The 27,924-nt window shown below is 42.4% G+C and overlaps 2 protein-coding genes across 3 annotated transcripts in view; one reads left to right on the top strand and one right to left on the bottom strand.

Moving 5' to 3' along the window:
* The window catches only part of SYNC (syncoilin, intermediate filament protein), a 35,129-nt gene extending 34,470 nt beyond the window's left edge, over window positions 1–659 (top strand). Inside the window, exon 4 of the mRNA XM_066573765.1 lies at window positions 66–659. Within this exon, the coding sequence (XP_066429862.1) occupies window positions 66–123 (58 nt within the window). The 3' untranslated portion in view covers window positions 124–659. The remainder of the gene's footprint in view (window positions 1–65) is intronic.
* The window catches only part of RBBP4 (RB binding protein 4, chromatin remodeling factor), a 31,634-nt gene continuing 4,162 nt past the window's right edge, over window positions 453–27,924 (bottom strand). For both annotated transcript variants that reach the window (XM_066573743.1, XM_066573751.1), the window contains exons 4-12: window positions 26,303–26,476; window positions 24,419–24,534; window positions 24,035–24,195; window positions 11,961–12,087; window positions 10,500–10,577; window positions 9,805–9,881; window positions 9,400–9,457; window positions 9,195–9,305; window positions 453–1,166 (exon numbers count right to left, since the gene is read on the bottom strand). In XM_066573743.1, the coding sequence (XP_066429840.1) occupies window positions 1,101–1,166; window positions 9,195–9,305; window positions 9,400–9,457; window positions 9,805–9,881; window positions 10,500–10,577; window positions 11,961–12,087; window positions 24,035–24,195; window positions 24,419–24,534; window positions 26,303–26,476 (968 nt within the window). In that variant the 3' untranslated portion in view covers window positions 453–1,100. The remainder of the gene's footprint in view (window positions 1,167–9,194; window positions 9,306–9,399; window positions 9,458–9,804; window positions 9,882–10,499; window positions 10,578–11,960; window positions 12,088–24,034; window positions 24,196–24,418; window positions 24,535–26,302; window positions 26,477–27,924) is intronic.

Here is a 27,924-nt window from a genome sequence, read left to right as displayed (position 1 = left end):
GCATTTTTATCACTATATAGCTTATGCATACATTTAAAATTGATGTCGTAATCAATCTTTTACAGGGGATGCCTGGAACTGTATGGACAGCTATTCAAGTCAGTTACGAAAAGGACAACCTGAAGGTCCCAACCAGTCCAAATTTGTAACAATTGATACGGACAGTGAAGCAGCAGTTGCGCCAAGATGCCCAAGATAAACAGTTCTATACAGTGTTAGTAAAAGTATCTCAAGTTTCATAGTAAAATTACTATGGAACCCCAACGTCAGATAAGAAATGAAGACAAAGAATGCTTACCCATTTAGTTCATGGAATAAAATATTGTTTCTTACAATATAGATGAGAATTTCTAAAATTGTTTTAAGTGGTCATTTGTATGAAATTACACTAATTCCCATTATCTATACAGAAACTTCCAACATAAAAAGCAAAATAAAAACAATTCTAGAAAAACAATTTAAATCTATTTATTTCACATGAGGTGCTCATCCATTGTAAAAGGAGATGTGCAACACAGACAGCAAAATCCACACAAGTACAAAGGATATTACTGAGCCCCCAACCCCCACAAATTAAGCACAACTAAATAGAGGTTGCCAGGATAAGTCTAAAGTAAAATATATACTTCAATCAAAGAAAAAAAGAAAAAAAAAAAGAATGTACAGGGGAAAAAGGGCTTAGGGAGCTTGTCCTAGATAGCAATAGGAGCAACATTGACTTTTCCAGTGGAAAAATAAGGAATGTTTGCATGAAGCTGCCTGGTCCAAAACTCTTCAAATCAAAAGAGGTGCACCTAAAAGGCACAGTATCTGACAAGCTGTCATTTTTTCCCCTCTCCTTGCTTTGTTAAAAACAATGCCACCCTTTGTAGGCAGCAGTTAAAAATGACATTATATAAAAGTTTTATATCTAAAATTAAAAAAACCCATAAGGGATTATTCTCACTGAGATGAATTAAAGCAAGTTGAGGTGAATGCAAGGAGTGATAGCTTGCAGCACAGGAAGGTCAATGTCCAAGTGCTGGATAAAAAGACATCTGGAGAGTGACGCCACTAGATTGCACTGGGGAATTTTCTTCAAGTACATATTATAATTACAACTAGGAGCCCTGTCCCTCTGGATCTACACCCCCCTCTGTGTCTTCATCGTTGTAGATATTCTCTGCCTGTGGGAGAGAAAAACAATTGGAATTAGTTCAATTATTTTCTTTAAACAGAAAAACCAAAACAGATCAATAGACTAAATTCAATAGAGGTTACATGAAACGTAGCAAATGTCAGTACCCAAACTATCTAAAATAAGATTCTCAAGTTCTCTGCCAAACCATAGCAAGGATGGTCTTTACTCAAAACTTTGGCTCCATAAGCCAATAATAAAATTGGGGGCATCCACAAGCAAACCTCTAATATGATCCACATTCTATTCTCCACATCATGTGCAAACTGAGCAACCCAATTTTCCCCACTTATGGTTGTCCCATGCTGAACAAGTTGGAGAATTAGAATTACCTAATTTAGGCTACATTTACACGGGCGAGAATGGGGGAGGGAATAAAGAAACACTGCTGTGATACTATTCTGTGGGTCATCACGATTCTGGCGATACCAAGTTTATACAGTTTGTTTTGCTGTTTGTACACAAAAATACTTTTAAAATAAAGATTTGCTTTTGTGTTGCCGCGTGCCAAGAGCCATAGCAGTTTTAATTTTTCTATCGACCAGGCTCTATAAGGGCTTGTTTTTTGCGTGATGAACTCTAGTCTTCATTTATCCAATTTTTGGGAGCATAACATTGATTTTTTATTCCATTTTTAGAGGCAAGACTAAACAATCTGTAATTCTGGCATTTTTTTTATTCTTATTTTTTTGAGAGTGTTTCCAGTGCAGTTTAAATGATGTTAAATTAATTACAGTACGGTTATATCAATACAAAACTCATTTTCTCTTCTTGCAACTTTTTCCACACTTCTAAAAAATAAAAATATATATAATTTTTTTTTGTTCCCGCTGCATTCAAAGACCCCTAACATTTTTCTTTGGTCCCTGGTGTTGGAGCAAGTGCCCGGCTGTCAGGCAGAGCACCCACTTCCCCTGGCATGGGAGATCCGCACTAGGCTTCTAATGCAGCACTGTGAAAAGAAAGCGCTGCTGACTAAAGCCCCTTAACAGCCACTGTCAAGATGTATGGGTGTTCAAGGGGTATATTAGAAAATTTCATATTCTGCAACTACATAAATAAAAACTGGAAAAAGCAGTAGAGAGCAAACAACCTCTTTAAACCCTTAATGATATAGGATGTAAGGTTACATCCTGCACAGTCAGGGTATTATGAAGAGAGATCGCGGGGTGATCCCGCCCCAAACAACGCGGGTGCCGTGCAGTTCATCAGAGTAGTTAACCCTTTAAATGCCACCAGTTCTGACAGTGGCATTTAAATTCCCCGACCGATGTTCTGGGGTCCCATATGGCCCTTGGCGAAGAGACCATGGGTTGCCATGCGGGTGTCATGGTAGCCGGGGTCCTTCTGAAAGGCTCTAGGACTGTCGTAGCAGAATGCCCATCAAGCCATGCCTGTGGGGTGGCTTGACAGAATTCCTGTCAGATCACTGTATAATGTAATGCTGTTGCATTACATCATACTGCAGGAGTGATCAAAGCAAAAAAAAAAAAAAAGTTTTACTATTAGAAAAAAGTATTCGGATCAAATCCATGTATATTACGAGGCCACATGCGCCTCGTAATATACTTGGATTTGATCCGAATACGATCATTAGGTCCAAGCAGCGAGAGCCAGAACGGATGTACCTTCCATCTCCTACGGACTGCTTGGCCAGGTTTTTTCAGGACCATTTGAATCGGCAAGTGATCCGATACTCCTCTAGGGAGGAATTCTATAGAGCTAACTTTTGGGAATAAGGAGGGAGACCTAAACATATCAATACGGCTAAGCACCGCATCAGGTATTGCAATTTTGGCTTTTTCTGTGAATAATGTCTGTTTTTCTCACCTCTGTGATTTTATGTAATTTTTTTAAAGTGAGTTAGCGTAGGTACTGACGGATGCGGTGTGGCCTGGACGTGGCCCGTCAGCCTATGCGTTTTGGCCAAAATGCAGTACCAACACCCGCATTTTATCAGTATGCATTAGTATTTTTGTATGTAGTTTGCTAGTTGTTGGGGGAGCCAAAGATGTCAGCCAGTGTGACCCACCTGGAGATACAGGGCAACCTACTGTCATATCAGTGAGGGTTGATATCCTGTATGGTGGGTCACCATCCATCTGTGGCTGGCATCTTTGTATCGTTCACATGTGCAGGCTATGATTATATGCAGTCTCCCCTCCCCAATCAGGGCTGGGTTGAGTGAGTGACTGCATATTAGCCTGCCATGAACAACTTGCTCCTCCACACCATTGTTTGGCTGACTGCATATTTTTAGGGCTTATGGCCGTTGCGCCTGCCCTACGGTGATTGTGCCGATGGCGATCGTGGCGATGGCGACCGTGTCTCCGGTACTTCTATATTATTTTGGCCGCTCAAGAGCTCTACAAGTGGGCAATGGGGCCTATATCGCCTCCGTGGAAAACCTCTATTCTGAAAGCCACCGGCTGCTCCTTTCAGTTTGGGCCCCGTTGTGCACTCAGATATAAGATTAGGGCCACAACGGGTATGTTCCTGAACACAGGACAAACAGGGTATCCAATTTGATGTGCAAATCCTCATTTTCATGTGCACTATAGAAAAAAACTGCCTTTAAAATGACAGTTGCAAAATGATGAAATTTTATTTTTTCTCCTCTAAATTGCATTAACTCCTGAAAAAAAACACTGTGGGTTCAAAACACTCCTGACCCCCCCCCCCCCACCTCCCCAGTGAATATATTTGGGGGTGTATTTTTTAACATGGGGTCATTTGTGGGGGTATCCATCATTCTGACACCTATGAGCCTTTGCAATCTTGGCTTGGTGCAAGAAAACAAAATGTTCCTCAAAATGTTGATAATCAATGTTAAGTTTGTCTCTAAGTGGTAAAAAAAAAAAAAACGAAATCTTTTCAAATGTGCGTCCAGAACAGATAGAAATATATCTTATCAAAAAATGTGTACAGTATGTTTGCACAGATTTGAGATATTGCAATTAAAATGTGAAAAAAGACAATTTTAAAAAAAATTTTCCCAGGTAATAAGAGCCTGTACCTCCTCCTGACTCACTGTGTCCCCCCCCCCCCCTCTTGCTCCCTGCCCCTCTTTCTTCCTTCCCTCCCCCCCTCATAACACAACTCAGTACTCGAATAACAGTAAAAGTGAAAATGGAAGACCCAGAGAGGGGGAAACTTCCTCCCCCCCTGGCTTTTCACCTCCCCCCCCCCCCCCCTCCTCTTTCTCCGGACCCGATTAACCTGCCCTTGCCTACGGTGGAGGTAGTCTTCGTGTCATGGAATGTCAGGGGCATGGGATCAGCCAGAAAGCGGTCAGCAATAAATTCCTTAATACGCTCCTGGCGACCACATGTACTATGCCTGCAGGAAGACCCACCTTACACCCGAAACTACAAAAGTTTTGTTAAAGCCATGGGTTCAGTGGTCAGCTCACTCGTGCCACACGACATACTCCAGAGGGGTGTCCATACTAATAGGAAGGTCATTAAGATGGGAGGTGGAACAGTTTAAAAGAGATCCAGAAGGTAGATATATATTCGTAAGAGCTAAAATCAATAACGACCCATATGTTCTTCTATGCTGTTATAACCCACCACCAGCAACAACCATCTTGGCAGACGGCATCCAATTTGCATCATTCTCACCAGATGCAACCATTATCTACATGGGGGATATGAATATGGTGATGGATCCCACCGTGGACAGGCTCGGGGGTGGTGCTCGGAGGGGGGACACTGGCATGACCTGACTAGCATCTATTATAATCGGTGACGGGATGGCTGGACTTATGGCGCGTATTTCACCCGCAATCATGGGAGTTTACCTGCCACGCAGCCCACAACCACGCGCTTAGTCGAATTGATTATATATTCGGATCCCCTTCAATATTTCCCAAAGTTAACTCTATAGAGTTCCTTCCCCGCGGAACCTCGGATCACTCCCCAATCCACCTGACCCTCAAAAACCCAAGTTTGACTGCACACAAAAGACTTAAAATACACCCATTCTGGCTCTCGCTGTTTGGCCCTAAAGACCGCATACCAGACCAAATTCAACTCTATTATGAGGCACATGAGGCACACTCAGATAAGATGCTAGTATGGGAGGCATTCAAGGCCTATCTCAGGGGATGCTTTAGATCCTCAATCTCCTTTATAAAAAGAGCCACCTCACGAGGAGAATTATTAGCAGAACAATGCCAACAGCTAGAGAGAATATGTGGCAGATCCAACAGACACCAAAAAAGACAGATGGCTCCAGACGGGCAGGAACTACTTAATATACTTAAAAGAAAAGGCCCAGAGGAGCCTTTTCTACACTCGACAATCCTTTTTTGAACTGGGAAACCAATCCAGTAAACTATTAGCCTGGATGGCCCGACAGGAATCTGCACCCCAGACTGTATTGAGAGTCAAGTCAGACCAAGGAATAATACTCACTGATCCAAAAGAGATCTTGAACAGATTTCAACAATATTACAACGATTTATACCAAACACGGGCCGACTACTCACCCGAGGACCTGGAACTCTATTTAATGGACACAATATTCCCAGAATTACAAGATGACCATAAGACCCTACTAGACTCCCCCATAACAATCGAGGAGATTGAGGAGGCAATAAACGACATGGCAAAGAATAAAACCCCAGGGCCGGATGGTCTACCGATAGAGGTCTATCAACAATACAAAAAAGAAATTATACCACACCTACACTCCCTATATGAATATATATTTGATAAAAAAACAGCTCCCAGAATCAATGTTAGAAGCCACCATAGTCCTCATCTTAAAGCCGGAAAAAACCCCAGAAGACTGTAGTTCGTATAGGCCTATTTCATTACTGAACACAGATTACAAAATCCTCACTAAAATACTAGCTTCACGCCTAAACCAAGCTATAAAAGACATTATACACCCAGACCAAAGAGGTTTCATACCCGGAAAATCCACGTCAGACAATATTCGAAGAACGCAAGTGATTACGCAGGTGGGGATCGGACTGGGCCCTGGCCTCATTAGACGCAGCCAAGGCATTCGACTCGGTTGAATGGCCATACTTGATGAAGACCCTACGGAGGTTTGGGTTCGGAGATACATTTGTTAGATGGATCTCTATCTTATACAAGGCACCGACGGCTAGGGTAGTGGTGAACGGCCTGACCTCCGCCTCCTTCCCGCTGCACAGGGGGACCCGACAGGGCTGCCCGCTCTCCCCCCTCCTGTTCGCAATTGCTATAGAGCCCCTGGCTTTGAGAATCCGACAGCACGCCATATATAGAGGTGTCCAGGTAGGACCCAGAGAAGATAGGATAGGGTTATACGCAGACGACATAATATTATATATGTCAGACCCCAAGAACACCCTACCGCTAGCCATCACTCTAATAGACCAATTTGGAAATTTTTCAGGCCTGCGTATAAATTGGCAGAAATCCGCATATATGCCTTTAAGACCAGAGGGATGGCGGACGGGGGAAGTATTCTGCAACCTACAGGTTACCCCCCAATTTAAATACCTCGGGGTCCACATTACCAGAGACCATACCCTGAGTCTAGATCTAAACATCACCCCCCTACTGACAACCCTACAATTAAAATTGAAATCCTGGAGCGCTCTGCCACTGTCGGTAGCAGGCAGAATAAATCTCATAAAAATGATAATACTCCCGAAGTACTTGTACTGCCTAGAACACGCAGAAACAATACCACAGAAATGCTTTTAAAAAAAACAACTCCCTAATAACATCATTCATTTGGGGACACACCAGAGCCAAACTCCGAGTGGACACATTACAGCGACCTAAAGAAATGGCAGGAATGGCACTACCAGACTTCAAACTATTATTTAGCGGGACAGGTCAGATATATAAGTCACTGGCTGTCGGGCTCTGCCCTCCCCAACTCCGAGCACCATCTGATGTTCTTCCTTTCGGAGACATCTCTTTGGATCCTCCTGGAAAAACCAGGACTGTTGACCAAGCAGATGCTACCTGTCCACAGACTTGCAACGAATGTATGGCAGGCATGTAAGCTACTGACCAAACGAAATGGCACCCCTCTGGAGACCCCCTCTATGGGACAACAGAGCACTACCACACCTAGTGAACCTGCCAGATAAACAATTCTGGACAAATTTAGGAATTACTACTTTAGAGCACCTATACAATGACCAAGGGCTAATCTCATTTGAGCAATTACAACAGCTATACCAAATACCAAGAACGGGCTTCTATAGGTATCTACAACTTAGGCACGCCTTAACAGCACAATTCCCAGAACCCAGACAGCCCTTCTCTCAGTACCCATTAATAGGCATACTGTGTACCCAGGGGCCCAAATGGCGGATATCGGCACTATACACCCACCTGTTACAATCCAAGATCCCCGAAACGCCAATGACAGTAGTGGAAAGATAGAAAGAGCTCATCCCCACTCTCACTAATGAGGACCGGGACACTGCGATGTCCACGTACACCGCAGTGTCACCAGCAGCAAACAACAAACTGACACAATTATATATACTGCACCAGTGCTATCTGCCCCCGACCAGACTGCATAAAATGAAGAGGATGCCCACAAACCAATGCCATAGATGCAGAGCCCCTAATGCAAACTTCAACCATCTAATATGGAGTTGCCCTAACATCTACACATACTGGGGAGAAGTTCGCATGGAAACATTACAGCATCCAAAAGACATAGCAGGAACGGCATTGCCAGATTTCAAGCTGTATTGTTTGGCTGGACAAGCAAGATATATTCGCCACTGGCTATCGGGTTCTCCCCTTCCAAACTCTTATCATCTAATGGTTTTTCTGTCCCACAGCTATCTGTGGGTAGTTTTGGAAAGACTGTTAGTGGCCAAGCAGATGCTGCCTATCCACAAGTTGGCAGTTAGAGTGTGGCAGGCATGCAGAGCACTGACCAAGTACTCAGACACCCCCTTAGAACCATCTCTGTGGGATAAGAGGGCTCCCACACCTTGTGAATTTGACAGATAAGCAGTTCAGGGTGAACTTGGGAATCCCCACATTAGAACAACTATCAATTAAATACTAGCCTCCTTTGAACAGTTACAACAACTCTACCAGGTCCCGAGGATTGGCATCTATAGATATCTGCAGCTCCAACATGCCCTCGTGACACAATTTTCAGAGCCCAGACAACCCTTTCTCCCCTATACCCACTGATAGGTGCAATGCGCACCCAAGGCCCTAAAGGCCTGATATCAGTATTATATACCCATCTGCTGCATTCCAAAATCTCCTACAGGAGAGTGGGAAATGGCGATGGCCCCGTATACCATGGTATCGCCAGCTGCAAATAATGAACTAACGCAGATGCACATACTTTATCAAGGCTATCCGACACCGACTAGGCTTTACAAAATGCACTGAGTACCCACCATTTTAGTCACTTAATATGGAGCTGCCCTGACATCTATGTGTACTGGAGGGAGGTGACAGTGTTTCTAAGCCAGCTAATGGAAATTATATATCTTTAAAAATAAAGGTATAGCAAAAATAAAACAAAACCAAAAAAAACTATATAAATTTGGTATTGTGGTAATCGTACTGACCCGCAGAATAAAGTTACGTCATTCCTGTTGCAGTGTGTACACCGTAGAAACAATACGCACTCAAAGATGGCATTATTTCGTTTCACCATTTTACTCCACTTAGAATTTTTTTATGTTTTTCACACTACACTTAGTCACAACTTTGAGTGCGGAGGTTGCCAACTCAACCCCATTCGATTCAGTGGAGTTAGTTTCAATGCCAATGCACATTTGTGGGGGCAATTTTGAAAGAAAGCAGCCATTTTTTTTTCAACCTATATACAGTTCCTTTAAGTTTGGCCACTATTTGCTACCAGTTATACAGGAAATCTATTGTCTATTGTAGCTTCCTTAGCGACAGCAGCTGAATACTTAACACGCAAAACACTTCTATTTATTCTCTACGTGTAAAACTAGAGTATTATATTTACACAACAAATTTAGCTGCTTTATCAGAATTAAAAAGTAACAACTCACCATTTGCCAAACTTGCATAATATTGTCTTCAGATACTGAACATATAACCCAAGGCTCATTAGGGTTCCATGAAAAATCGGAAATCTTTGCAGTGTGACCTCCATGAATGAACTATGAAATGAATGAAGAAAATGTATTAAAAAGAAAGACAAAAACACAACAGACCGAGTTGATATTCATACTGTACACCTGTTCAGGTACATACCAGCAACTCAGGGGGGCCATCTTCAGCATCTTCTGGAGACTGTTCTTCCCCAATTTTACTTTAAAAGATAATGTGCTAGTGATCCTGCCAATAGTAAAAAGTGTACAAACACCCTCCCCACCCCCCGTGGCTTTATTAATAACATTTAGCCTATCCATTCACAAACTACAAGCACCTAGAAAGTCTGCTGCCATATGTAGCACAAGATTTAATTCTGTGCAACCACACATTTGTCAAAACACTAATGGACCTAAGGGAAGTGAAGCGACTATAATATATTTGTCTCCAATTGTACAATTTTCTAATCATTTCCTTTGGTTTATTACGAGCTTTCACTACAGTATTCCCTCTATGTAAAGACAACTGCATGAAAAACCAGACTGAAGCAAATGGTCTGCAATTTACCTTAAATCCCACACATTAAGCCTCCGGTCAGTACCGCTAGATGCCAGAATAGTTTCATTGTGTGGGGACCACTGGACCTGCAGGAAAATTAAGATGCTGTTATTAAACTGTCCTATATATACACACTTGCAAATTTAAATGAAAGCAGGATTGATGAGATTTTCCTTCGGCTGCCTGCAGACGGGCGGAAATTCCGCGGCGGGATTTCCCGTGGAATTTCCGCCCTTGGAAGCTGCCATAGGATTGCGTTAGCAAATGCAATCCTAGCAGACGGCCGCAGTTTGTTCGTGCGAAATCTCGCGTGGCAAACAAACCACGGCATGCTCTATTTCTGTGTGGGGCTCGCAGAGCCCCGCACAGAAACGTCACCGCCCGGCCACCGGCTCCAGTCTGCGTATGCGCCGGCTGCCTGGCACATCAAACAGCAGGAGCTGCGGGCGAGTACGCGCCGCTCTCTGCAGGTGCTCGGGTCGGGTCCCGCGGCGAAAATCCTCGCAGCCGGATCCGACCCGCCCGTCTGCAGGCGGCCTTCAGGAGGCATAATTTTCATAGCAGGAATTCTAACCCGAGTCACTTTTCTTCTAGATTTGTTTGGTAACTCAGAAGTCAATGATGTAGTGTGCGTTGGGTCTTGAGGGATGCTAGATTAAAAGCCACCTTTTACTTTGTAAATATTGGTAAATTACCGTGTTTACCTGGAAAATTTCATCTTTATGGGACTCAAATGAATGTAACTTGAGCTTCAGATTACGCAGATCCCACAATGCCACTGTCTATTCAAAAGAGAAGAACACAAAACAAAACCAGCAAGCGTTAATGGGTAATTATATCCCAAAAGGTCAATTACATTGCAAACTAATTCAAAACTAAGGCCTTATGCACACATGCAGATTTTTGCTGTGGAATCCGGGGGCAGGTGTTTTCCTCTGGGTTCCGCAGCAATAACCCTCCATAGAATGCTATGGCAAAGTGATTTTTCATGCCCACAAGCGGAAATCATTTGCAATTACCGTTCATGGGAGGAAAAAGAAAAAAAAAAAAGTTCATTTTGTGGGCAATGACAAATTATACTATCAACATGCCCTTTATAAACACATATGCGCGTGTTTTTTTTTTTAACTGGAACTTTATTACAAGTAAAGACCAGCAACCACACTCTGGTGCTTTAGCCTTCGAAAATTAGGTTCCAGACTTACAAAACATACGCAGTGTGCAATGCCCTGTGCTATTTGCATGTACATCAGGAATTTGTATATGTGCCTAACCATTTCCAGGCTGATTTACAATGCAAATACGCTTGTAACAATTCTAATCATCAGAATGGGCACTGTTAATATAAATTCATGTCTTCAAATGATACAGCACTAAAAATAGTTGTGTAAAAAGAAAAAAAAAAGAATTACATAGGTCAGCTAGCATTACCATGTTTAGCTATTCCTTCCTATCGGGAAATGCTCTTTAGTTTGGTCAGGGAACCTCATACTGACTGCATGGGAATTACTTGTCTTTCTATGCTCCGCAAGGGGTCACCATCTCAGGCAACTAACTTCCTGTATGACATCACATGGGCTGTTTCACAGGAGAGGGTGAGAGCAGAAACTCCTAACACATTACTGCTGATTAGAGGCTTCAGACCACTGTAAAGAGGATAGTTCATCCTCCTGGACTATAATAATTATAGTATTTAGCTTATTTACAAGAATACAGAGGGTAAATCGTAACCATACTGTTCCCCCAGCAGACAGAAATGGTACTAGCTCTAGTGCCCATGTGATCCTGTACTGATACATCATGCGAATGAGGATACAGCATAGAGGAAGAAAATGCAGGGAGAAATCTAAAAATTGAGATGTTGTCCGAAGTGTATAAAATCGGAGGCTGCATTGCATAGAAGCGACTGCAATATACTGTATATGAAATAAAACCCAGAGTGAAATACATTAAGGTGGAGGCGTGCAGTGAGGGAAAATGTGTTTTCACTGGAGTGACTAGTTAAATATATACACTCTCAGCCATTTAATTTTTGGTCCAATTTTTTATTGGGAGTCTTTCCTTTATACATAGCCTCTGCATAGGATCCACTTTTAAACATACGACACCAAATTTCACTTTAAAAAAAAAAAAATATATATATTTGCCAGACAAGAAAGAATTACCTTGTCTGCAGACCCAGTAGCTAAGATGAACTCACTGTAGGGGTTGAATGACAGGCAGTTGACCTCAGCTGTGTGAGCATCCACAGAATGGCTAGGTTTTGACGTGTTGTTCGATCGAGTGTCCCATCTACAACAAACATGAACAGTGGTACAAAGTATAAACACAGCTATAAACTGACATTAGAGCAAGTCAAATGCTCAATCTAGGGTCCCGTCAGGTACCTAACGCCACTAATAAATACAGACCAAAACACTGTTGTGTGAAAGGTAAAGACAGGAGGGGCCAAAACACCAAAGAGGAGCAAAGCTTTACATTGCAAGTTTTTCTGTGTACAGTAGTTTCCACTCATACACGGAGAGCAGTGAAAAGATATGCAAGACTTCTGTGTATCTAAACTTTGTATCTACCAAAATATAAAAATTTTAATAAAAGCAACATTTAAGGTGTGTGAAGCCAGCCTTAAGTATTTTATATATCTTTTCTGTTAACACTTTACCTATATTAAAAAGAAACGGCATATAAGAGGAAACAAATAGTTGCACTGGTTTTTCTATTGTTCTTTTGCTGGTTAGATGCTGTAGTCTTTGCAAGAGAAGTGACCCAGTTATTGAAGTCGTTTACAGCTCCCATTGCAGTCAATGGGCGTGTGAAAAAAAAGCAAACACACACATGCTTGGCATATTAGTGGCAGCAACTTCTTTCACTCAGTGAATTCTTGTCACCACATGCAGAATCCTCGACACTGTGGCAACCATTTTGGCCACCATCTGAAGAGCTAAGAAAAGTTTGAAACAAGGGTTATATTATAAAATGCTTATCTGGGGAACCAAAAATGAGGTAATAAAAAAATTGCAGCCTTAAGCTTAGTGGTTACCTGAAATAAAGTTGCATGTACACATTTGCCGCTGAGTTCAACAGTCTGTCACTGTGTCACTTATACCAATTATTGCAGCAGTTTCATAAAAATGTTGAAAGTTTGCAGTTTAATGACAGTCCCATGTCTGTCATTAATATTTACACTTACCCATCTCTCCTCATCCCTCCAGACAGACTGACAGGTCTTTCCATACGCATAGTAACAGAGTCCTGTCAATCAGCACCTAGAGGGATGGGGGGGGGGGAAGGGGGAATGTACACAACTGGTCAAAGGCTGCTGGCGGCCCCATTGAAAGCAATAGGCTGCCGGCAACCCATACAAGCCCTTCCCTGAAAATCATCCCTAGCTTGTGTAAAAAAAATAAATAAAATAAAATACATACATACATACCTCTCCAGCGCTGTCTGGGTTCAGCTCGTCTAGCCACTTGGCTTCCCTGCCCTGTACTGAAGCGCTTTCAGCAGGCATGGATTTAAAAGCAGTGGGAGAACATCACAGCCCTCTGCCCCAGCTGTGACAGGGGATCCTTGTCACTGAACACTGACAGTGCTGTCAGTGTTCATTGAGGAGGGGACTCCCCGTGGGGAATATTTACACGCAGCATGGACCTATGCAAACTTATCACTGAGGCAGAAATTGTCTATAGACCATTAACTAGAAGCCCTTCACAGTTAGACAGTCTAAAATCAAAATGTATGAATCCTCATTAAAACCAAGGGCTAACAGACAGACTACAAAAAACAAAGGATTTTCTCACGACTTGACGCCATCTTTTAGGATTGCTGAAAGATGCTTACTCCAAAATAGTTTGTATGGAGTAACTTAAGAATCAGCATTGTTAGATTCATCAATGCTCACTTGAATCTAACATGTGCATTCTTCATCCAATCAATCAAGGGACATATGCAGAAGAAATATATGTCATCAAATCCTGGTTTGATAGCGTATAAGGTACAGAGTAGCAGAGAAAATTCACAAGAATCTCCAAATTCTTGCTTATATGAGATGTAGTAGTTGTACTTATTGGTATTGAGAGTTCACGGTGTGATCAAAATGATAGTTGATGGTTCATAAATTTATAGTTGGTTCATCAAGATTATAATTATGATGATTTATATATTTTAAGTTGGTTCAACGCGTTTGTGTCAAATGAGGACACTTCATCAGGAACCTATATGCGGTCACGCCAACTATATAGTACACTAGTACAGACGTGCTCTTATGTAGGATAACAACTGCGCTGCATGATAGATACTCTGCGGCTGTAGTTCAATTCAGGCTAAATGTCAGCCCTATTATCTATTATGCAGCGCAGTTGTTATCCTACATACTGTCTGTATTAGTGTACTACATAGTTGGTGTGACCGCATATAGCAATGCTGATTAAGTTACTCCATACTAACTATTTTGGAATAAGCATCTTTCCGCAATCCGAAAAGATAATATAGTGTCAAGTCGTGAAAAAATCCTTCTGTTTGTTTTTTGTAGCCTGTCTTTGTCAGCCCTTGGTTTTAATGAGGATTAATAAGTTTTGATTTTAGGCCGTCTATAACTGTGAACAGCATGGCCCTATGCAGTGCACGCATGTCCTATCTTTTGCAGGTGAGCAAATTTGCACGCCTGTAGAATATGGACATGTGAACACACCATAGAAAAACAATGGTTCTAATAGGTGTGCACAAAACAACGCTCTTGAGAACGAGGCCTTTTTGTAGTTATTTTTTACATTAAACAGTTCAATTTCAGCAAATAATGTGAAACAGTTCAAATGTAAGTTAAAAACAAAAATTATGAAATTTTAATCTGAAATGAAACACTAGTCTGAATTTATGATTTTAACCAAAAGGCTTTTTTCAGGGAATACATCAAGGACAGACAGTTCTTCTGCAGCACAGAAATTGAATGCAAACTACTCCTACAGGTATCTCAATTTTTGTAGATTACTTTCAAACCCTCTGATTTTACATAACCAGTGCTGGAACAGACTGCATTCTTGGGCAGGAATAGACTGTTTTTCTCTGCAGGACAGAACACAATGCTATCATAATAATAATAATCATCTTTATTTATATAGCGCTAACATATTCCGCAGCACTTATAATGGCAAAAAAATGGCATTTAACGAGAGAGACAATTATAACCCTTAGAAGGGTAGGTCTGTCCTACAGAGAAGTTGCCAAGAAAGCCAAGGAGGCAGTCATTACAGTTTTCTATACCATCAAAAGGCACCTAAAAACTGGCAGAAACTGACAAGGTCGGGTCTACAAAAGGCCACAACAAAACTCAGATGACAAGTTTTCAGGATCAACAGTTTGCATGATTGGCGCCTCAAAGCACAAAATTTTGAAGCACAGCTTAATGCAGAAAAAAATAAACAAAAATTCAATTTCCACTGTGAAGAGAAGACTTCCATCTGCAGGTTTGACATGTAAAGTTTCAGTAAGAAAGACACTGCTAAAAGTTCCAAAATTAAAAACGAGATTTTCATGGGCCAAGCAGTACTTCCAGTGGACTACTAAAGAGTGGAAGCAGCTCTTATGGCCTGATGAAACAAAATTTGACATATTTAGTATATTCAACAGGGATTTTATACGCCAAATAGGTGAAAGGATGGCAACAAACTATCAAACATGGAGGAAGTGTGATGGTCTGGGGCTGTCTTACTGGAACTAGAATTGGAAACTTGCACAGGGTGACTGGCACACTGACCAACAAGAGCTACAACAGCATTTTGCTAGAGCATGCAATACCCTGGTGTACATCTAGGGCAGTGATGACAAACTGCTTACAGACCAAGTGCCCAAACTGCAAACCAAAACCCACTTATTTGTCACCAAGTGCCAACACGTCAGGAGGCGGGGCTTATGACGAATGATTTTACCTCCGTCATTCTAAAAAGGACAGGGCCGCTTCAAAATAGACAGCGTGCAAATCCTGACTGCTTTTTGAAATGCTGCAGAAAGTCCTCAGCGGAAGTTTGTGGCAATTTCTGCATCCAAAAAACTGCACGCTGTCTATTTTGACACAGCCCTGCCTATTTCTGCCACATGTAAACATACCCCAGCGCTAATAGTGACATTCCCCCCAGGATAACAGCGACGTCCCACCCAGCGGCCCCCAGCCAACAGTGCCCCCTGAGACCCCTATACTAACCCCTCCACCTCATGGAAGTGCCGCTGTTCCTCTCCCCAGCCAGCAGCGATGATCACAGGTGCACACTGATATCAGTGTGCGCCGGGATCATTGCCGCTAGCAGCGCAGTGAGTAAAATACTGGCAGGGGAGCCGTGGACCCTGGCGGTATTCACCAACATGGTGAGCAGCTGACGGTGGTGTGTACCAGCAGGGAGGGCTCTGCGTGCCGCCTCTGGCACGTGTGCCATAGGTTTGCCACCACTGATCTAGGTGGTCAGGGGTTCATATTAGAACAAGCCAAAACATACTTCTAGGTAATGTGAGAACTAAAGAAGAAGACAGGACAAATTGTCAGAGAAGACACGTTTGGGATGATCTGGAGAGAAGGGGGAAAGCAAGACAGCCTACAAGTGCAGCATATTTGTAGGAACTTCAGCATCAATGTTGGGAAGAAATTTCTGAATATCATTAAAATGCTATTGTTTAAAAAAAATGCCTCATTTGTTTAAAAGCTATCAGCTAAGAGGTGGGAGGGGGAAAAAAAAAGTCTAGATTTAAAATTTGCTGAAACAAAGTTAATACATTTTTTAGTCATCTTATTTGTTCTATGCTTTCATTTCAAAGTACAATTGAGACACTAAACTGTAAATATCAAAAATTGGAAGAGAAAAAAATTCTTTACCGCACACACAGAAAGATTGCCCTTTTGACCCATTTATGCTTCCTATTCCTAAGGTCAAAGTATCCCTTCCCTACGCATAATCTTTCTTTGTATAGCGCCAACATATTTCGTAGCGCTTACATAGACGGGGGAATACAGAAAGACAAAAGTACAAACATTACAGAACCACGGTTACAAAGTAATCAGTTGATGGAAACAATAGGGGTGCGGGTCCTGCTCCAACGAGCTTACATACTACAAGTAGTGGGGTGATACAGAAGGTAAAGGGGCTGGAGATGTGCACAGTATGGTGAGGTGGAGTGTGAGCGGTGCTATACACACAAAGACAATGGTCAGACATTTAGCCGTGTGACGGCAGAATCGGTATGACTGCAGGGGCAGTTGATAGTGGCTGGCAAGGATTGCAGTCAATAGGTCATAGAGTGTGTTATCAGGCAGCGTACAGGGGAGTTTGTTTAGGGAATGCGGTATGCCTCTCTGAAGAGGTGCGTTTTTAGAGCACGCCTGAAGTTCTGGATTGCTCAGGTATCCTTTGGTAGTGCGTTCCAGAGGACTGGTGCTGCTCTAGATAAGTCTTGGAGGTGGGAATGAGACGTTCGAATTAGAGGGGCGCGCAGTCTAGTTTCGTTAGCAAAGCGGAGAGCCTGGGCTGGGTGATGGATTGAGATGAGGGAGGCAATATAGAATGGCGCTGTGGAGGGCTTTGTGGATGAAGGTAATGCGTTTAAATTGAATTCTGTATTTAATGGGCAGCCACTGCAGTGACCGGTTTAAAGTATTACTTTTTCAGCATCCAAGCTGCCAACAGAAAATTCTGGAATTAGAACACTGGATCGGACCGTGTGTTAGAACTTTGGAACTGTTTAGAAGGAACAGAGGTGGTTCTTGTACCATGTCGTTAGCCGACTGAACCAGCTTCTCTTGGGTCACCAAGGAGCCACGAGCATTACAGAAGCCCTTTAAAACTTTTAGATTCTCTCTTAGGTTCAAAGAAAAACAAAAGGTTTTTACTTTGATTTTTTTTTATTGAGGCAAAAAGGTTTTTATAGGGCAGACCCCATCTGTCTTGAATAAGGGCAACAGCGTGATCGCTTATCAGCCATTTTTCAGGATCTACGTGCTTGCAACCTAAGAAATCTGCAACTTTATTCTCAAATCCCTTAAAGAAAAAAAACAGCAATCGAGAGGGTTTCTCTGCCCAGGAGCATATTAACTTCCCTGAAAAAACTAATCATTTACCTGTGCTCTCCAGCCTAGAGCACTCATATCTGTTTTTTTTTAACTACTACTTTAGGAGTCTGATCCTCATTCCTCCAACAGATTTTGTTTTTTTCCCCACCATGAAAGAGAAAGCTTTACTTCTGGAGTCAGTTTCATTCTGTGGTCTAGAGAAAAACAAAGCACTGGCCTGTTCCAAGATTTCAGAAGAGTCCTTGAGTGAAACTGGCTCCAAGGAACCGCAGATATGTGAAGGATGTATTTAGACCTAGTACAGACATCACTTCCCTTGGGCCTTCTGCACACAGGTGGAAATTTCACAACGGGATTTCCTGCAGAATTTCCACCCGTGCCCGCTGCCATAGGATTGCATTATATAATGCAATCCTATGCAGACAGCTGTGATTTGACCGTGTGAAAACGCATGCGAAAAACAAATAGCGGCAGGTCCTACCTCTGTGCAAGCCTTGCAGAGGCCCGCACAGAAATGTCACTGGTGACGCGCCGGCTCCGTTCTACGTATGTGCCAGCTGGGTGAAAGCCGGTACATAGAGCGGAGAAGACGCCAGGAGCAGGTGAGCCGCGGTGACCACTACAGGGGCACGGCTCGCATCCCGCTGCTAGAATTCTCGCAGTGCAATCCGACCTGGCCATCTGCAGGATGCCTTAGTGTGCAGAACAGTTTCTTTTGAGGCATACTCATTTTGTTTTAAATAGCAATTATTTTCCCTAGAGGCAGAAAGGAACACTGGATTTCTGAACATAGAAGAATTCTATGGAAAACTTTCCTCTGAGAAGGAACCAAGTTGGACTTTTCCAAGTTGAGAATTCATCCTACATGTTGAAGCAGAGAACAAGTGGTCGGTATGTGGCAAAATATATCCACTCAGCAGGTTATGAATAGGAAGTCGTCCAACTACAGGACTACTGTGATCCCTAAGTCTGAGATACGCTACAAATTTTTCCATGTCATTTGTAAAGATTCTGGGAGCTGATGCCACCCTAAATGGGAGTGTGACAATTTGGAAATAGAGGATCTCTGTCTGTCTGAAGAAATCTCAGAAGTTTTGGTGAGAAAGATGTAAATCCCCTAAATTCAGGTTTGCCACGAGAGCATCTTTGGGGACTTGAGGCAGCGTTTTCCTTAAAAGAAATTAAATTGTTCAAATCTTGCCATTGGGAATTACAGGTGTTCTACAATGGGTAATATGTGATTTGTATGTTTGATTTCTATTAATACTTTCAATAAAAATTCTTCAAGAAATTAAATTATTCCAGTACTTCAGATTTATAAAATTGTACAGAACATACGGTTTGGTTTTCTGACCAGAAATAAGCATGACCAAGGACCTTTCATCTCTTCTGAAGGTACCAGACCAATGACACCCAATTTCTGTAGGAATTCTATTCCCTGTAATTATTATTTTTTTTTTTTTAAGAAACGTGGATGGTGGTTTTCCTTAATATATAATGGAGACGGTTTCGATACGGTACTTAAAAACCAAAGCTTCTGTTTGAGGTGATGGTATGCGATTCTGCTATGAAATGGCGAAGCCTTTCCCCTACAACTATGGCATCATCGTTTTTGGGAAGGCTGATTTGGATTAAGGATGAAGTTCCTCCCTTTCCTTGATTTAGAATAGCTCCACCTGCCAGTTTTTCCCTCTACCCCTATAACTCTGGGATTTTCTCTGGGGCGGAAGTTTTTTTTCTTCCTCTTAAAGGTTTTCCAGGAGAGAGAACCTTTTTATTTGTTGGCTGCCTTCTCTAGTATTTTGTCTGGAACAGGGCCAAAATTAGTTTGACCTCAAATGGAGTGCAACAAAAATTAATTTTAGAAAAAACTATAATCTTCTTGCCAATACTTCAGCCAGAGAGCATGTCTGACAGAATTTAATAGCACAGCAGCCCTAGCTGCAGTATGAACTGACTCTGCCCGCTGAAAAAACAGCCAAAAACTCAGTGGCAACTTAAAGGGGTTGTCCCGCGCCGAAACGGGGGGGGGGGGGGGGGGGGGGTTTCAACTCCCCCGTTCGGAGCGAGACAACCCCGATGCAGGGGTTAAAAAAGAACACCGGAGAGCACTTACCTGAATCCCCGCGCTCCGGTGACTTCTTACTTACCTGATGAAGATGGCCGCGGGGATCTTCTCACTCGGTGGACCGCAGCTCTTCTGTGCGGTCCATTGCCGATTCCAGCCTCCTGATTGGCTGGAATCGGCACGTGACGGGGCGGAGCTACATGGAGCTGGCATCCAGCACGAGCAGCCCCATTGAAAAAAGAAGAAGACCGGGACTGCGCAAGCGCGGCTAATTTGGCCATTAGACGGCGAAAATTAGACGGCAACCATGGAGACGAGGACGCTAGCAACGGAGCAGGTAAGTGAAAAACTTCTGATAACTTCTGTATGGCTCATAATTAATGCACAATGTACATTACAAAGTGCATTAATATGGCCATACAGAAGTGTATAGACCCACTTGCTGCCGTGGGACAACCCCTTTAACCCCTTGAGTGGCGGGTTTCTTACCACAATGTTGTGCCCACCAGGGCAGGTTTTTTAAAATGGTCTAATCATTGAATTTCAACTAATTTTGCAGTTGCGTCTCAAGAGCCATAACTTTTTCATTTTTCCATTGACATGGCCATGTGAGGGCTTGTTTTTTGCGGGACAAGTTGTGATTTTTTAAACAGGGGGGGAGGAAAAAAAAAATGGGGAAAAAAGAAAAAAAGGGGCCATGTCATTAAGGGGTTAAATAATGTATTTATGATGTAATTACGACGCATGGATACCACATGTGTGATTGTATTTTTGATTTTTTTTTACAAAGTAAAGGGAGACAAGTGTTTTTATAATTTTTTTAATAATTTTTAAACTTTTTTTTTTTTTTAATTTTTTTTTTTTTTGTCCCTTTAGGAGACTTCCACAGGGACCCATCAGGACCCCTGATCACATTCCGGGGGTCCGATGGTGACAGCCCTTTACATGCTGCAGTGACAGCCCTTTACATGCTGCAGTCACATAGACTGCAGCATGTAAAGGGTTAACACAGCAGAGATCGGAGGTTTTCTCTGATCCCTGCTGTAAGAGCTGGTACCTAGCTGTCCTCTCACAGCCAAGCACCACGCTCTCCCTGCCACAGAGACCATCGGCTTGCTTCTGACAAGCCGATGGTCTCTATGGCAACCTGTAAACAAAGCAGGAGATTGCCGACATATCGGCAATATCTTCTGCTGGTTTTTCAAAGCCCTTGCTTTGTTCTCTGTGGGTCTGTGCAGGCAGAGCACACTGTCACAGCTTGTGGCATTGTGCTCTGCAGCTCCCATAGTGATACATAGCCCGGAAATCTTCCGGGCTATGTCACTATGAGCAGTGGAGCTCGTCCCGGAAAATTTCCGGGCGTGCCACTCAAGGGGTTAAAGTATATAGAATCTAGAATTTGATCTTGAGAGGTTTTTCCTCTGAGAAGAGTCTCATTTGGTTTTAGCAAAGCTGAACAGGCATACCAAGAATTAAGGCGGCCATCTATTTTACGATCTATTGCATCTCTAAGCTGTGATGAATCCTCAAAAGGAAGAGCTGTCTGACTACTTTAGCCACCCAGAAACCAATTTTTAGAAGTCTCATCACCATTAAATGGTGGCCAATCTTTCAAGGTTTTCGGTACCACTAGCCTTTCTGGAGATTTTCAGCCTTCAGCAATTACATTTTTGTACTTTGTAATAGATAGACCAGACCATGAAAATGAGGAGTTTTACCCAAAATCCGTAAACAGAGGCCCTGTATAGTTCTGTTGCTCAACACCCTGAATATTCATCGTGGCTCTGACCACCTTTAGTCAGTATCCTCAGGATCAAACTAATTATTTGCCAACACATTGTCGTCTTCTATGCTAGGGAAACACTGATCCTCAATCTCCAATTCAGAATTAGTAACCATAACCCTACTGAAAGTAGTCGGTGGGCCATTATGTGAGTGAGCATGAAACTGTTCTAGAGACGATTAAGCTGAATTTCTAATCAGAATTTTTAATTCCCTGGAATGATGGGTTTTTTATCTTGGACTACTTTGGTAGTGCAGGATTGGCATAACAATTTCTGATTATGTGGAAGTTTCTTTAAACTGATAGCACATTTCTTAACCAGAGAATGGGATTTAGAAGTGGATTCCTTTACTCCCGAAAATAAAGAGGGAATGATCTACTTTTTTGCACAGTTATATGTATAGGAGTCCTAATAAAAGGACTATGTACTCACTGGACCAGGGTTTAATAAAGCCACCCGTGTATCACACATACTGCTGAGGGTCCTTTGCGAAATACCTTTTGAGCATCTGCTTGATTGTAGGGCAACTCCTACCTTCCACACAGACCCAGATCCGCTGCTCCCTGGCAATCCCCTTCACTCAACAGTGCAGGGAGGTGCGGTCCCTGAATCTGGGATCACTTATTGGTATCACTGATGCTACTTCCAGTCCCGCAACTACGCTAAGAGGATGCTACTTCTGTCAAGCAGTCAGGGGATGCCCCCCAGGAGGCTCGAGCATTAACCAAACTGGCCAATATACAGGCGCAGAGCACCTAGGATCCCCGACCTATAGCTTCCCTAAGGCGCAGTACAGGGAATCCAGGGCCAAGATGCCTCTGAGCAGCAGAGCCCTAGCATGGTGTCTGAGTGGGAAGAAGTGCTCAGGCTCATCATCCCACACTGCCTGGTGACAACAAGTTTTCCTGACAGACCTAGCCACTGAAACAGCATAGCGGTAACCTATTCCTATAAGGCCAAAGAGCAATTTGTATGTGTGCTGTCATGAAGATGAAGTGTAAAGTTGGTGTTCAATAAAAAAAAAAAAAAAGGACACACACACACACACACACACAAGAAATGAGCTCCATGCTCGGTCGAGCAATAGCATAATTGAAGTACTCGTTACTCGAGCCGAGCACCGCGCGGTGCTCAATAAAATTTTGTCCCTCTCCTCCCCACCTGTTTTCAATGGAGCCGAGGCTGCTGCTGGCACCCCTAATTGTTTTTCATGGAAGGGCTTTACATACAAGTCCTTCCCTAAAAAAAAAAAAAATTTTAGTGTTAAAAAAAAAAAAAAAAAAAAATGATACTCCCCTACCTTCAGCTGCCGGGGCTCAGACGCTTCTTATCGACGCTGTCCCCAACTCTGTAGCACTGTTGATCTATCAGCACGTGGGACCAATCACAATCAGCTCTTTCAGCAGGAGGAGATTTTAAATCCCCACGTGCTGATAGATCAGGACTACAGAGGCGGGGACAGCACGGAGAAGACACGGCTGAGCCCCGGCAGCTGAAGGTAGGCAAGTATCAATTTACTTTTACACTATTTTTTTCTGGTTTTTCAGGGAAGGGCTATTAAAGCCCTTCCCTGAAATCTATTGACGGGGCTGCCAGCAGCAGGATCCTCTACCGCAGCTGTCATGTGTGACAGGTGCGGTAGGGAATTGAGGAATTCCTCTGCTGCAGGGAATTCTTTTTACTAGCGAGGATGAAGGAAACATGCGGCAGATGTGTTCTTCATCCCCACGGAGGGACACGGCAGCGGCGAAGGGTAAATACACACACACACAGTTTTTCAGGGAAGGGCTTATATGTAAAGCTCTTCCCTGAAAAATTCAGGGGTGCCGGCAGAGCATTGTTTTCAATGGAGCCGCTGTCAGTAGCTGCGGCTCCATTGAAAAGAATGCAGAGCATCGGGCACCTTGAAAAATGCTGGAGCCTCCAATTGACTTCAATGGGGTTCGTTACTCGAAACGAGCTCTCGAGCATTAGAAAAAGCTCGGCTCGAGTAACGATCACCCAAGCATTTTGGTGCTCGCTCAACCAAAACACTCCTGCACCGATCAGTACAAGTGACAGACTGGCCTTTCCCTGTCTGCACACTGTAAATGTTTACACCGCCCTACAAATCTATGTAGAATACAGCATGCAGAATAAAAAGGGAGGTGAGAAACGCAGCGGCAGTTTTGTTTTAAAGATGGGCAGAAGTTGAGAAACACTCAGTTCTGTGAACACCGCACTGAGAAAAGTCTGCTCACATAGTAAGCATGCAAAGTAAATATGCATTTTTCTTTCCCAAAATTGCATTCTTATACTTATTCAAAATTCTGATTCAAATTTAAGTATAAAACATACATCATGAGCTTCTGGTCATCTGCGACAGATCCAAATAGGGATTCATGGAGTAAGTGCCAGGAAACATCTTCCACCACTGCAGTATGTCCTGTAAAAATGGTCTTTGCGTCCACCACCTTGCCCTCTTTGGGCACAGCACTGATATCCCACAAGCAAATTGTCTGAAAGGTAAAACAAAATACCCACATCAATGAATACTGCAGTATAAAAATCCAAGTTATTATAAAAAGAAATTCATTGGAGGCAGTTTGCTGGAACCTGATACAACAGATAAGAGACCGTAGACTACAGTGCTTGTTTATATCTTACAATACTTGGTAAACTCTGCTTACAGGGGTAAGATTTCAAAGCAACTCAACAATGAATATTAAACCTAGAACTCACGTGGTCATCAGATGCACTTAGCAGGTTTCCACTGAGGTTAGGATTCCAGGACAATCCATATCCTTCCTTTTGGTGACCACGGAGCCGGAGATCAGGGTTACATTCACCTGAAGGATCTATACAATGAGATACAAGCACTTGTTTCACTATACTCATTAGCAAGAAAGCATTTGGAGCATAATACAGGTGATGGTAGCCCCTTCACTCCCAAGGCATTGTATTTTTCCCCCCGTTCTACTTTGAAGATTAAATTTTTTAAAAATATATTTTATATATATTGTTTTAGTGGGGAAGGTTTTTTTTCCAAGTGGTACTATTCAGTGTACTGAAACACTTAAAAAAATTATAACTAGGGTTCAACAGGGAAAACTGCAATTGCACTGTTTTTAAGGCATACACAATACAACAAAAAGTGACATGTCCTATGGATGAATACAATTGCAGAGATACCAGGTTTTAGATTTAAAAAAAAAATTAAAAAGTTAAAATTAACAAACACACCCTACCATCTTCTAACAACCATTTTTTTCTTCTGTCATTGGGGGTTGTACAAAACTTTTTTTTGTGAAATAACCTAAAGTTATTTTTAGTAACACTTTTTTGGGGTACACGCCAGTTTTTGATGGCTTTTTATGAAGTTTTTCGTGGAGACTGGGTGACAAAAAAATAAAAATAAATTCTTGCACCGTTTTCTGATGGTAATCACCATGCAAAATAACACATTTTAATAGATTGGCATTTTGTGTCTGGGAGAAATTGTACACTTTTTTTTATTTTTCACAGACATTATAGTCCATTAGGCTAATTCCTGAGCTAATTCCCGGGAACTTAGCCCCACCTCCTCTCATTGCAAATAGTGCAGAGGGGCAGAGAGGGGGCGGGAGCTTTGAGCACTGCTCCCAGCTCTTCCAGCCTCCTCCCCCTGCAGACAGAGACGCTGTATATCGGCTGGCGTGAATACCCGGCCAATATATAGTCATCTGAAACAGCCCTAAAATCTATACTGACGGCTCAGATGACAGGATATTCTCCTCAGCACATCGCGATTATGTATTCAGATTTATATGAGCACTGACTGAAGGCAATTTCCTGAGGTTCTGATAATGTGTTTTCCCCTTAACCCCTTAGTGACCAGGCCAAATTTTGGAAATCTGATGTGTCACTTTAACATAGACTAACTCCGTAAAGGTTTTGCATATCCAAGTAATTCTGACATTGTTTTTTGCCACAAGCTGTACTTCATTTAAGTGGCAAAAATAGAATAGAATTTGTGTATATTTATTAAAAGTGACAAAATTGGAACATCGCTGAGTCCTTAGGCGAGTAGTCTATTCTCCCTTTGTGGATCAGATCCGTAAGGGAAAACAGAAGTGTAACTTTTGACCTTTTTTTTAAAACTTTCACCTGATTGCTGCTATCAATTAAATAACGGCGGTCACGCAACCGGGGCCTGCACACACCGGTGACCACTCAAAGCTGCCACACTCCCCAAACCACAGCTTTATTCTATAGGTCCAATGTGTTTTCATGGCCCTGTAGAATAAAGACTAGACATCCAGGATGTGAAAACATGTATGGGTGGTCACCAAGAGGTTAAGTAGAAAAGCTACAGAGTCAAGATGGTACATAAGCAGATTTTTAAAGGTTTTAAATCAACCACTTTTATTAGAGTTTTTTCAGTGATAAAATAGCGCATGCCCAGTTTACCACCCCCAAATTTTCTATAGTGGGGAAAATCAAAGCACTGAAAAATGAAATGCACCAGAACTGCACGCTTTCATACTGCAGCAAATATACCGAAAAAAAGTGTTATTTGTGTTTTTAAGTAGCTGTAGTACGTAACATTGTGAATCGGCCCATAAGTATAGAGAACTTTAAGCTCACCTGGTTTGGACGGGTGTTTAGTGTAGTCAAACACAAGAACATCACTGGACGGTGTTTTTGTTGCAATGATGCATGGGTTCTGCGGCATGTAGCGAGCTCTGTTTACTTCTCCTTCATGGTTTATCTTGATCTCAATCTCTATCTTCCCACTTACTGAACCAAAGCCTCCAAACTCTGAAATAACAGTTAAAACTACAATTTATAAAAAGTAGCAATTGTATAGAACAATCCATCACCAAAATGCCTATACGATTTAACACTTCAGGGCCTAAAAAAAAAAAAAAAAAAAATTCTATCTAGTAATAAATTGGATGATTGACCATCATTTTAAACTTAGTCTGCGTCTTGTAGCACTATTCCTTTTTTTGCAAAAACGCTAGGAGGTGCTGGCATACTGGAAGTCACCTTTAACAGTTCACCGTCAGTCCAAGAATCTTATTTAATTATTTGGACATTTTACTAAAATTACTTTGGCGAGTCTGATAAACCTTTTCTATACGCCACATGTAGCTCGCAACTCCTTGCTGTTTGACTCTCCAATGGAGCAAGTCCTACATAGCAATAGTATACAATGGCAATTGATATTATTGCAGACGTATCATACCCACCCGACAGTGGCAGTTTGTGTAGCATAATACAAGACGCAATAATTTCTACACATGTATACTAGGTTCACATGGCAGTTTTCAGCATGACACGTCGTGTGGCCAAAGATTGCACTACAGCCCTGCTACACTGCATCTGAAAACAAGTGGATGCAGTCAAGTTTGAATTTCTTGCAATTGTCAGTAATGAAATAACTACACGATTGCAATGTAGCAGGGCCATGGTGTAATCAACTAGCGTTGCGCCCAAAGATGCTGTGTAACTCTAACCCAAACATTTCGGACTTCAATGTGGCTCCTGAACATCACTCAAACTTGAATGTGGCTGAGTAGGTATAAAAAGGTTGTGGAGCTCTGCCCCAAGGTAGAACAGAGAGGAGATGACCTCACTACACCCCTCTTACTTTTACACTGCTCAGCATGCTTATTTACAGATTCCGCATGTAAATGACACAGATTAGCATGACTAAATTGACAACGCAAAGTAAGCGTCATGCCACATGATCCGATGCTACACATGGTCAACATCCTGCCACCGCAAGGCCAATGGTCTTACAAATTTATCAAAAATAAATAATTCGCCAAGTTCAGGTGGGTGACCTTATGCTGAATATTAGGGTATGCTGAAGGTGGTGCAAATGTTCCATATATTTCGTTAAATGGTCACCACACCAAGACAACTCGTTTATAGCTAGTGTGATGAAGTGACTCGCTCATTTTGTAGTTAACATAAAATTACATTTTCAGTGCTGAAATCCTAAAGTGCCAGCCAATTGGCAGTCCCCCTTTCCGACATGCTGTCCTTTGCCTCTTGTTAGAGATGGACATCAATTGAAAACAGAGACACCAAGATGTATAGCAGAAAGTGGAGGAAGAGAGACGCAGATGCGAATGGTGACTTATTAAGGATGCATTTACATGGGTAAGAAAATCACGCAAATTTTGTACGTTGTGAGACGCACAAAAATACACTCCATTCTTTGCAATAAGTGTATTTACATGGACATGGGCAGAATG

This window comes from Eleutherodactylus coqui, chromosome 1, assembly GCF_035609145.1.
Source record: "Eleutherodactylus coqui strain aEleCoq1 chromosome 1, aEleCoq1.hap1, whole genome shotgun sequence".
Lineage (NCBI taxonomy): Eukaryota > Metazoa > Chordata > Amphibia > Anura > Eleutherodactylidae > Eleutherodactylus > Eleutherodactylus coqui.
This window is presented reverse-complemented; position numbering and strand designations above follow the sequence as displayed.